The sequence below is a fragment of the Bison bison genome, unplaced genomic scaffold (assembly GCF_000754665.1).
Source record: "Bison bison bison isolate TAMUID 2011002044 unplaced genomic scaffold, Bison_UMD1.0 scf7180017864371, whole genome shotgun sequence".
Lineage (NCBI taxonomy): Eukaryota > Metazoa > Chordata > Mammalia > Artiodactyla > Bovidae > Bison > Bison bison.
Window position 1 is genome coordinate 15,086,466 of NW_011494943.1, and position 12,669 is coordinate 15,099,134.

Here is a 12,669-nt window from a genome sequence, read left to right on the forward strand (position 1 = left end):
GGAGCCCCCCAAAATAAAGTCTGACACTGTTTCCCCATCTATTTCCCATGAAGTGATGGGACTGGATGCCATGATCTTAGTTTTCTGAATGTAGAGCTTTAAGCCAACTTTTTCACTCTCCTCTTTAACTTTCATCAGGAGGCTCTTCAGTTCTTCTTCACTTTCTGCCATAAGGGTGGTGTCATCTGCATATCTGAGGTTATTGATATTTCTCCCGGCAATCTTGATTCCAGCTGTGCTTCATCCAGCCCAGCGTTTCTCATGATATACTCTGCACAGAAGTTAAATAAGCAGGGTGACAATATACAGCCTTGACGTACTCCTTTTCCTATGTGGAACCAGTCTGTTGTTCCATGTCCGGTTCTAACTGTTGCTTCCTGACCTGTACCACATTTTTATTTATTTATTTTTTTAATTTTATTTTATTTTGAAACTTTACATAATTGTATTAGTTTTGCTGTACCACATTTTAAAAATCTATTTACTAGTTGGTAGATGCCTGAATTGTTTTTAACTTGGGGCTATTTTGAATAATGCTTTTATGAACATTCATATACAAGTTAATGAGAAGATATGTTTTCATTTCCCTTGAGTAGATGACCTAGAGCAGAATTATTGAGTCATGAGAAGCTATTAAACTATTTTCCAGAGGGGCCGTAGTTGTTTGCATTCCCACCAGCAGTGTACGAGAGTTCCAGCTGGATGTCCTTGTCAACACTTAGTATTGTCAGTCTTTGTTTAGCCATTTTGATGGGTGTTTAATGGTATCTCTTGGTGGCTTTGTGTGTGTCATCATTTCCTTGATGACAAGTAATGTTGAACATCATTTCACGTGCTTAGTGGCTGCTCCTTTATCTTCTCTTCAGATCTGTTGTTGCCATTGTTTAAACTGGGTTATCTTATTATTGAGTATAGAAATTCTTTATATATTCTGTATATAAAGTCCTTTGTAGATACACACACACACACACACACACACACACGCATGCACAGAGTATGTTTTCTCCCAATCTTTTCAGTTTCTTAGTGGTGTCTTTCTAAGGCAGACATTTTAAATTTTGATAAAGATTAATTTGTCATATTTTTCTTTTATGTTTCATGCTCTTGATGTTCTGTTTTTGAATCTCTACTTATCCCAAGATCATGAAGATTTTCTCCTCTCTTTTCTTTAGTAGTTCTAACTTTTTCTTTAGTTCTATGATCCATTTCAAGTTAATTTTTGTGTGCAGTATAAGGTCAGCATTGAGGTTCATTTTTTTCTAAATAAATATCAAGTTGTATGCAGACTGTTTTTCCCCATAAAATTACTTTGGTCATTCTCTTGAAAAGTAATTGACCATATATGTATGGGTCTATTTCTAGGTTGTCTGTTCTGTTTCATTGACCCATGTATCTATCCTTAGACCAAGTACACCATCTTGATTATTTTAGCAATAAAGTAAGTCTGGAGTTCAGGTAATAAAAGTCTTCTGACTTTCTTTTTCAAAATTATTTTGGCTATTTTAGCCAAATATTTCCGTGTAAATTGTAGCCTGAGCTTATCAGTTTCTTTTGAAAGTCTGCTGGGATTTTGATAAGCATTGCACTGAATCTGTAAGTCAATTTGGAGAGAAATGACATCTTAATAATATTGAGTCTTCCCATTTATGAACATGGCATATCTTTTATCTAGATAATCTTTAATCTCTCTTAGCAGTGTTTTATCATTTTACAGGTCTTACTCATAGTTTATTAAAATTATTCCTAATCATTTTATGTTTCCATTGGTTTATTGATGGTATTTTTAAAATTTAATTTTCTGATTTGTTGTTGCTATATATAGAAATACAACTGGGTTTTATAATTGATCTTTATAAATTAATTTTCTTAAGTATGATGATTTTTTTTGTAGAAAACTTAGGTTTCTACATAGGGCTTCCCTGACAGCTCAGTTAGTAAAGAATCCGCCTGCAATGCATGAGACCCCGGTTCAGTTCCTGGGTTAGGAAGATCTGCTGGAGAACGGATAGGCCACCCACCCCAGTATTCTTGGGCTTCCCCTGTGGCTCAGGTGGTAAGGAATCCGCCTGCAATGCAGGAGACCTGGCTTGGGAAGATCTCCTGGAGAATGGAAAGGCTACCCACTCCAATATTCTGGCCTGGAGAATTCCATGAGCTGTACAGTCAGTGGGGTCGCAAAGAGTTGGACATGACTGAGCGGCTTCCGCTAGATTTCTATGTATACAGTCTTGTTATTTATGAATAAAGAATTTTACATCTTTTTTTCCCATCTGTATGCCTTTTATTTCTTCTTGCCTTTTTGCATTGGCCAAGACCACTAGTACATTGATGAAGTGATAACGTTTTTGCTTTATTTCTGTCCTTAGAGGAAACTCATTCATTCTTCTTACTATTAATAGATGTTAGCTATAAATTTTTATGTGTATCTTTTGCCAAGTTGACTTGGTAAATCCCATTTCTATCCTATTCCTTTTTGACTATTCCTAGTTGACTAAGAGTTTTTTTTTTTTTTTTTTAAACTTGTGGCTTAGTGTTGAATTTTGTTAGATGGTTTTTCTCCATCTATTGAAATGATTGTATTTTTACTTGTTTACTCAGTTAATAAGATAAAATTACATCATTTAAAAAAATTCCTTAAAATTGGTTGTTCTTTATTTGCAAGCAGCTTCAAAAACAGTTTTGTGTATGTTGATTCATTTTTTAATGTTAAACTGATCTTTTATTCCTGAACTAAACCCTCCTTGGTCATGATGTATTATCTTTTAGCCATTCTAGATATAAATTCTTAACTATAAATAGCAAACATAGAACAAAATCAGGATGATATGAAAAAACATACATTTGAGAAGTGGCAAAAGGTCTTGGGAATGGGTAACAAAAATATAAAACTTAGCAAAAAGGTTGGAAAATAAAGTTTGAAGAAGTTTCCTGGAAAGTAGAAAGTTGTAAAGTAGGAGTGAAATATAACTTTAGTGGATAATCCTAGAAGTACACCTTTAACTATTAGAATTTCTGTTGCTATTTCTTGCTACAAAACTAATATTCCCCAGAATTGGAAGACCCACATTTCCACATTACAAAGGCTGAATACTTTGTAGCTAGTCTGGATTATAGCCAGAGGATGGAGGGCCTCAGGAAGGCAGTCTCCAGGGAAAAACTGCAATGAATGAGTTTGAGTGTATGGAAAAATACATTGATAAGACTAATAGCAGAAATGTTGAGGTATTTGGGAAAAGTTAATAACTACATGGAAAAACAAGCAAGTGAAAAAATGAGGCAGTTATTAACTCTGCTGGGGGTGGGGTGGGAGAAAGTGTGTGTAAGACAAAAGACATAGTCATCTCTAACTGTTTGCCTCTGCTAAGAACCAAGTCCTCAGGCTTCCTAGGTGGCACTAGGGGTAAAGAAGCTGCCTGCCAATGCAGGAGACATAAGAGACTCCTTATGAGTTCGATCCCTGGGTCACGAAGATCCCCTGGAGGAGAGCGTGGCAACCCACTCCAGTATACTTGCCTGGAGAATCCCATGGGCAGAGGAGCCTGGCCAGCTACAGTCCGTGGGGTCACAAAGAGTTGGACACGACTGAAGCAACTTAGCATGCAAGAACCATGTTGGTGTACTCAGTAATGTAAATTTGGACCATGGTTTTAACCAAAAATTATGTCAGAACTATGTTGGGAGAATGAAGGCAGGAAAGTAGGGTGCAGTTGATGTAGGAGAGCCTAGTTTTCTCCTACCGTGGTGGGAAGTTAGTAGATAAATGTCTAAAATGGGTAAGTCATCACATGTAAACAACATGTAAAAACGATGATTAAAAAGAAGGGTAAACAACCAGAAGAATTAAAGGTAATTGCTTCTACAAAGGGGTCAAGATAAATTAAACATTTTTTTTTAAACCTATAACAAACTTCACTTTCCTTACAGAGAAGCAGTATTTCGGAATGTATTTGGCCATAGTACATCCAGGTTTATTGTCACTGAAAGTTTCTCTAAAATGTCTTTATAGTCCAGCAATTTATAGGTTTAGTTCAGTGCTTTTAACGGTAGACTCAGTAAGTTTTTGTTAATCAACAAATATTTCTACAAAAGCGGACTTGACTAACAACTTGTGTCTATTTTCCTTTTAGGTTTAAATTTTTGAAATTGAAGTAGGTCTACACGTTAGGAACTCATGTCTTTTCTTGTAAGTAAACCAGAGCGAATTAGGGTGAGTGTTTCTCTTCTGCCTTTACTATTTTTTATTTTCTGAAAAGCAGTGTGTTTTAGCAAATATTGTAGACATTTTTTTTTTCCAATGTGATGCTCAGAATCATATAGAAGGGAGAGATATAGAAAGTCAAGCAGGTATTGCAGCCTCCACTGCACAGAACAGAACTTGCAGGCACACGCTGACCAGAGACACAGAATATCATACTGCCCACCAGCTTGTCTGATAAGAAACAAGGTGGCTTATTTTATGAGTATCAGTCACACATTAAATGAGTTGCTGGCCCTTTTCATTGTAGATATGCACCCACTAATGATCTGCCTGTTTTCTGCGCGTTTTCAGTGAGTTTGTGGGTTTTAAAAATCAGCATCAAATTGTAATCATTGGAACACTTTTTTGAGCCCAGGCCATCAGCAGTAAAAGCACAGAGTCCTAACCACTGGACTGCCAGGGAACTGCCATCATAGGTTTTGACTGAAGACTCTGAAAAATTTTGTTACACCTGAGAACTTCACTAGCTAAAATGACCTCAGGAACAAATACTGGGTTTAACTTCCATGATTTCGTAAAAGACTGTCTTATTTATTATCAAGTATTCAAATCCAGTAGTAATCATTTTAAAACTCTTTAACAGTATATATGTAATATGAGACATTGTGAATAGACCACCATCTTTTGTGGTTTGTGTAATCTCAGCTCCTTGACCAGGGATTGCACCTGGGCCATAGCAGTAAAAGCCTGGAATCCTAACCACTAGGCCACCAGGGAATTACCTGACTATACCACTTTCTTTAAATATTAAGGTGTAAATTATATTTTGTGGTACAATGCATATGAATATTTTATATGAAGTTTTTTTTTAGGGTGTTGCTTTTTTACTTGGAAAAAATTGATACAGAGAAGGATAGAGAATGATGGTATTGTTTCAATTCATAGTCCTTATTATGCAGCTTTTTTTTTGCAACTTATTTCTGAATGTTCCTTATCCTTTTCTTCTGTTCATGTGGATAAGAATAATTTATATTGGAAAGAATAAACTTTGCTATTAAGAGGGAAAAAAATACAGAATACTTTGCTATTAAGAGGGAAAAAAAATCCAGAATCCTGAACTCTGCCCAGTGGAAAGAATACCCTCAAGCCAATGGGCTTCCCGGGTGGCACTAGTGGTAAAGGTTTTCACCTGCCAGTGCAGGAGATGTGGGTTCGATTCCTGGGTGGGGAACATCCCCTGGAGAAGGAACTGGCAACCCATTCCAGTATTCTTGCCTGGAGAACTCCATGGATGGAGGACCCTGCCGGACTACACTACAGTCCATGGGGTTGCAAAGTCAGATGCAGCTGGGCACACGCACAGGCAGCCACTAACTTCGTATTGTAAACTCTGAATGTTGATTCAAAGTGATACCAGCCCTTAAGTGAAATGCAGCCTTGTTCCCGTTGTTTTTATGTATGAGCTGCTTTTCTCTCTCAACGTGATTCAGGTGAAACCAGACCTCTGATTAGTATGATGGAAACCCATACTTGTTTGAAATAGGCCAGTTATATAAACCATAGATCAGTCATGCTAGTTCAGTCCTTGTAAACTTGGTAGGAAATTTAAATGTTGATGATGTCTTTAGAACCCCTACTGGATGAAAGAATATATAGCTGGCTGATTCCTTTTACAAACTACTAGGGGCTTGTGATGGAGAAGGCAATGGCACCCCACTCCAGTACTCTTGCCTGGAAAATCCCATGGATGGAGGAGGCTGGTAGGCTGCAGTCCATGGGGTCGCGAAGAGTCGGACACGACTGAGCGACTTCATTTCACTTTTCACTTTCATGCATTGGAGAAGGAAATGGCAACCCACTCCAGTGTTCTTGCCTGGAGAATCCCAGGGACGGGGGAGCCAAGGGGCTGCCATCTATGGGGTCGCACAGAGTCGGACATGACTGAAGCAACTTAGCAGCCGCAGCAGCAGCAGGGGCTTGTGAAAACCTGTTTCATCCCTGTTTTCTGTGCTGTGAATTCATATTTTTTTTCAAATTGGCAATAATGACCCAAAGCATGTAGAGTAGACAGCCATGGACTGACTAAGATGCAACCCAAAGGCAGTTTTATATACAGGAAGGACAAAAACAGTTCTCATTATTAGGGCCAGTACTACTTGTCATCTGTCAGGTTTAAGAAATGCTCACCAAATTAGACAAAGAAGAATAGAGCAAGGAATTAATCTATTGTTTTTGGTCTATTTAAATCCCAGTTTCTTTTCAAAACTTTTCCTTAGTAATGTAGCTTAACAATACTACATGATTCAGTTTTCATAGTTGTATTTTTGTCTTTCTAATTTTTTTTGGCTAATTTTTTGTGGCTAATTTTTTGTGGCTTGGAAGAAGTACTAATTCTCTCTGGGGTTTTCCTCTTTAGCGGTGGGTCTCGGAAAAGTTCATTGTTGAGGGCTTAAGAGATTTGGAACTATTTGGAGGTAAGTACAGTATGGCTTTTAGCCATCAGTTCAGGATAAATATCTCTACCCTTTTCTTAATTAAAATCAATTTATAGATATTAGCAATTCCAAGGGAAAGTTGTTATATTTATTTGGTTACAGCTGTTATATTTATTTGGCTCTTTTTTGAATCCATGATTTCCCCCAAATTTGAGGGCTAATCTGGCAGTTAGTTGTCCTTGGCCTGTCTTGATTGTTAAAAAGCCAGTATTTACTTAAAAGCACACATGTTTCTTCTAAGTATTTGTCAAGTTGAAATACTTAAAGGGAAAAAAATAAGTGTTTAAAAGCCTCTAGCCTTGAAGATTTAAAAAATAAAATTATGATCAGGACAGAGGTAGCAGTGATATAAAAGTTATGGTTTTACTGATGAATCTAATTGACTCATCTTTTCATGAGACTTAAGAGACTAAAGAAAAAAATCTGTCAGCACAAAGGCGCTAACTTCCTATGTAAATTCTAAATGCTGATTCAAAGTAAAGTAGATTTGCAGTTTGGAGGTTTAATAGACCCAACCCCTTCCCTTTGGCTATTTTCAAATTGAGCTGTTTTGGGAACTGTGATCTTAACTGAAGGCAAGGAAAATTCCTTTTCTATAAAAATAGTAGTAATAAAGCCCCATTCTTTGTGTCTAAACACCACAGATACTCACTGTAGCTCCTATAGCTAAAGAAATGGCTTATCAGATTGAGTATATTGGTTAGCTGATCCAAAATACCCTGAAAGACTTGAGTAATTGAAAACTCAAAACACGTTAGTTACCAGGTGGTACCTATTAATTTATTTTCCCTAATGCCACTCAGAAAACTTCTGGAGTTGAATTATTCATGAACTTTGTCGAAGGGCTGTGTAAAAGACAAATGAGAGTTTAGAAAAACGATGAATTATTTTTGTTTTGATTATAAAGAATAAAAATAATTACACAATACAGGTAAGGCTTATGGAACAGAAATACTATATCTGCTCCCATACTCGTTGTCTTCCCATCACTAATGGTAACACGATGGTTTAAAAGTAAACACTGGCATTGATGAAAATTGAGTTGGAAGTCCAGTTTACATTAGTTTAAAATATTCCGGTTATGTGAATTAGATGATTTGAGTGTCTTGAGTGTAGGATTTCTGGGTGTCTTGATAATTGCCTAGTCTCTGATCTGAGGAGAATGAAGAAATTGTTCTGTATATCGTTTACAGCTTAATGAAGTGTATATTGAGGTTGATACAGCTTGGGCTTTGCCTTCTATGAAGACTGGGTTTCATTTCCTTTCACCTGTTCACCTGGCTTCTTATCTTTGCCTGTAAGAAGCTGTCTTAAGCAACCGCTCCTGCCGTTTGTACACCAGGAAACTGATCCACGGCACACACACACATCTTATTTCGATAAATTGAGGCTAATTTACCCTGCAGATATTTTGGAGATGTGTAATCATTCCAGTCCTTTACAGTTAGAATCTTTACTTCGATTATTTTTCAGAATGGAGAAAATAAAAAGCACAGATACAGAAGTTGTCCTCTTTTGGAGCAGAAAGTTATTTAAGCTGTGCTTTGCTTTATTCGTGTTCACCAGGTGTAGCAGAGGGCCCAAAAGCCCTTGCTTTCATTCAGAACAGAATGTATCTGACTGAAGAATCAAATTCAGTAATGGTCCCACAAACACAGGTTGCTGTATTAGAACTTCTTTTGTCTTTTTTTTGGCAAATCTATTTTTTATTTCCTGTACTCCCTGGGAAATCACCAACAGTGTCTATAATTTTATAATGAATTTTTATAAAAGTATAAGACTCTGAAACCAGCCTATTGAAAGTAATATTGCGTGCTGATGGAAAGTAATTGTATAACTGAAACTATAGCAGTTGAGTTGTACTCAGTAAATACCTGTAGAATAAGAGTCTTGCCAAGTTTCGAAGAGCCATAGATTCATATTTAAAACCCCATATATCTGCAGCATTTTTACTGTGCATCTCTGTGTGTGTGTGTGTTTATATGTAGCACTGTAGGCAGTTTTTGCTATAATGACTTAAGTGGTTTCTATTAATAAATGTAGTCCTAAGTGCAGTGATTGCTGTTTTAAATGTGGGTGTGTCTTCTGCCAAAAACACAAAATGCCAACAACCAATTTCTCTACTCCAGAGCAGCCTCCGGGTGACGCTCGGAGAAAAGTAAGTGATTTCCTAGGCTGTTGCACTGTGGCTGTTGCATGGAGTTGGCTTGTGGAGCTCTGTTTGGTTTTTTGGTTGGCTTATCATTTTACATTTCTGCTCGTCTGCCCTTGAGTTTTATTTGCAATATCATTCTTCTTGTGGGGACTCAGGTTTCACCCCGGAGAGATTCTGATGTGTACTTTGAAAACTGAAAAAACATCTCAGGCACTCTTTCTCTCTCCTCCCCTCCTAGCTCTCCCCGTCACCTGGCCGCCCTCTCCAAAAAAAAAAGAGAGAAAGTTTCAACAGTCTAACGTGGTTATCTTGCAGTGACTGGTGGTACTATATTTTCTGTCCTTAGTCAATTAATAATAGATTTCAGTCCACAGAGAGAATATAGATCTTTGTCTAGATTATAAGGCAGGACTTCAGATCTACTTTAAAAACAAACCCCCAGATTTTAATGTACAAAACAGAAAATGTATTCTTTTATTGGCAGAAGTTTTAAGAATCCTGTCCCACTTCTGACTCTTCTACTTTATTTTACCAACGGGAATAACAGCAGCAAACCAAGCTGTTTCTGATACGGTGACTCAGTGTCTTATGCAGAGAGAATCAGAGCGCTTTCCTCCATAGACCTCTTTCTCTTTTCCAATGACGACCTTCGTGCCTTTTGCAGGCAGCTCCAAGGTGGGTGAAAGATAATGCTGCTCGCTAGGAGTTGATTTTTTTTAGGAGTTTATCTTTGAGCGAAGCTTGCTTGGCAGTGCCTGTCTTTCAGATCCGAATATTTTCCAGTCGGGAGACCAAAAACGTGCCCTATACGAACAGTTAGGTGTTCTTCCGGAGTCCAGTGCCAGTTGTATATAGTTTTATGTTTCCCCAGCTGCTGATTTTATACCAAAAGTCATCCTGTGTGAAACCTGTGGGAAGTTGAATGTACTTATTTGTTGGGCATTTCATAGATAACGTCTCTGTGTGCTTTATTGCATTTTGTTTTACATTCTTTAAACAAAGTTATTTAATGGTCATTTCTCAATATCAGTAGCTTATGTATTTTTCAAATGCTTCAGAATGAACAAAATACTTTTCACGGTAGGGGAAACTAAGAAAAGACTTTGATAGAATAAGTTTCTTTAGGCAATTTGAGAGTACACATTACACTAATAAAACTACGCCATGCTATGTTTAAAGAGAATGGACTTCATATCTCATCCTTTTCATCTGAATTTTGACCTTGTCTAAATCTGAAACAGTATAATGGACTAACCTGTGTTTCTTGTGGGAAAATCAGACCAAACCTCTTCCTTTCAAATTATTATTGCCTTTGTTTGTTTTCCTAAATAAAGATCAGTTTCTCTCTGAGTTTAGACTGTGGAACATCCACAACGCAGAAAGCCTCCATTTTGGGGTCATTTCCAGGGAGCTGGGGACAGAATGGTAGAGGGGCCAAGCAATCAGCGCTAGTTCACTGCATAAACTTCCAAACTGCCCAATGAACTCATTCATATTCCCAGTTACCTAAAGAATTTCATTTTCTAAAACACTTTAAAGTACTTTTCTGTAGTCCACAAAGACAGTTGAAATACTACATTTGTCAAGTTACAAGCTAATCATATCAGTACTTAAATGAATCATTCCTTACCTAAGCTCAACAGAAGTATGGCTTTAGTGCATAGATAGTATGTCTTATATGCACTCTTGGCAAGAGACGCGGAGATGGGTGGTTTTAAGAAAAAGTATCCCATCTGTAGTTTTTCCAAAGGGAATTATTTAAAATGCGTGTAAAAAAATTTATCTCAGGACTCAGCTGTCTTTCACAGTCCTCTTTTTCAAATTAGAGAAACAGAAGGCATTTTGCCTAGAGGTCAGAGGAGAGACCTTAAAACACAGTCGTTCCGGATGTGTTCTCATCGGGGCCAGTTGTTGGCTGCTAATAACACGGACTTTCTCACATGCAGGTGTCAGATTCTCATCTGCAGAGTTCCCCTGGTAACAGGAGCTAGGGAGTGTGTTGTAGGAGGGCTGGCATTCACAGGCTAGGTCTGTATGTTGAACTGTCTCCAATGGAACGGGCTGGTACATTTGCTTCTCCTCTTCAACCCATGGGAATAACAAGGTCATGGGCAGAAAACCTCCTGAGTTCAAATGTTGGCTTAAATTTTCTTTCTTTCTTTTTTTTTTTTTTCCGTTTTTTGGCCACACCGTACCAGGGAAGTCCCATAAATGATTCTTTTTTAAGTAGATGCCAGCATGGTTGTATGCATCGGGGAATACATCAGTGAAGAGACATACAGGCCCTGTCCCCACAGAGCTTATATTCTAGCATGGGAGACCAGACAGTAGACAGATAAACTGCGGTGATCACTGCAAAGAAAATGCCAGTGACCCCAGTGGGGAAAAGAAGCGAGATGACATCATAAAGTGACTGGGCGCCTGTTTGCCTTTGACTAGAATAGATGAGTTGCAGCCTCGGAGGTGAGGAGGAAGCATCAGTGAGAAGATGGGGAGGGCAGGGAAGGAGCAGGTCAGGAGTGATCCAGACAAAGGCACAGCTGGCGCGCGTTTGCTACGACCACTTGCTCGCGGGGGTCAGGTGCAGCGAGTCTGGGCAGTGAGGCAGCAGCCGAGTCAGGTGGATCCTTGGAGGCCAGAGTAGGGGCTGGGTCTGAAAGCACCCCCTTGGATTTTCTGTTAACTGGCGACCCTGATTTTCCTGAGGGTATATTGATACTTGAGAAAACAGCAAAGCAGAGCGAGAATATGTGTAGCAGGTTTCAGGTTCGAGGTTATGATGGCTGTCTCCTCGATGAGCGCATCCTGCCGCTGAGATTCTCCACAGCTGGGGGTCGCCACCTTGGAGCTCTTTTTGGCTTAGGCTTTTTGCTCAGATCGCTACTCCATTTTGTTCCTTGATGGTCTGAATCTCTCTCAGCTGCGGGAGGCACCTGGCGTGTAACCAGTATCTGGTCTGAAGATGAGACTTTGAAGAAGCTGCAGTGGCTGTTAAGTGATCCTGGAACCTGTTTTCAGAGCATCTGAAAGCACAGCTACATGCAAAAACCAAAAGCAAACCAACCTTAACCATGGATCAAGCTCTATTTAGGAGTCTCTGTTTTCTCCATTTTCTCTGTTCCACCTTCTTTGTGGAACAGGAGAACGACCAAAAAGTAGACAGCAGGCGAGGGAGGAGAATACATGTTTACTGAATACCTGTGATCTACCAAGCAGCGCTGAGCTCTGTACATGTTTCATCTCGTCCCATTGTCACAGAAACTCCAACTCCGTGAAGCGGGAATTATTCTAGTGATGAGATAACGGAGATCCCAGGGGTCAGAGGGGCTTGCCCAGGGTCATGGCACGAGTGACAGACTGAGTTCAAGTTCAGCCTCTCCCTGGCCCCTAAGCCTTGAGTCTTAGCATTATCCCGTATGTTTTGCTTCAGATAGTCTTTCCCGAATTATCTTCCCCCAGATTTAACAGATGTAAGACACACAAGGCATCTTTGAGAAATATGTTAGGTTAAACAATGTTAGTTTTTGTCAAACTACAGAACTTCTCAAAGCCTTTAACATGCGTGCACCCCTTGTGCCGGAGCCAGCCGGCAAAGTCGATCAGGTCCCGAGAACGTGCACGGCGGGGCTAAGAAAGAAACTAAAGCAAGAGACTACAAAGATGGGGTCGAGAGGTTCAGACACGTCACCACGAAGGGACGCAGTCTGACACCAACTTTATTCAACATCTCATATTTATACAGAAAAGCGTGAGAAAGACAAGACAGTTGACATTTTTTCTTGGTTAGCCTATACATCTTACAATCAGTCACAAGAAATCTT

The 12,669-nt window shown here is 38.9% G+C and overlaps 1 protein-coding gene across 18 annotated transcripts in view; it reads left to right on the forward strand.

The window, feature by feature from the left end:
- STRADA (STE20-related kinase adaptor alpha) overlaps positions 1-12,669 on the forward strand; it is a 29,009-nt gene that overhangs the window by 4,957 nt on the left and 11,383 nt on the right. For 8 of the 18 annotated variants that reach the window (XM_010856438.1, XM_010856440.1, XM_010856439.1 and 5 more), the window contains 3 exons: positions 4,128-4,207; positions 6,615-6,672; positions 8,823-8,851. The exons of 2 other annotated variants lie outside the window; for them this stretch is intronic. In XM_010856438.1, coding sequence (XP_010854740.1) covers positions 4,172-4,207; positions 6,615-6,672; positions 8,823-8,851 — 123 coding nt within the window. In that variant the 5' untranslated portion in view covers positions 4,128-4,171. Of the gene's footprint in view, positions 1-4,127; positions 4,208-6,614; positions 9,524-12,669 lie in introns of those variants that run through there. 8 more of the 18 variants (XM_010856441.1, XM_010856442.1, XM_010856443.1 and 5 more) reach the window with 5 other exon arrangements.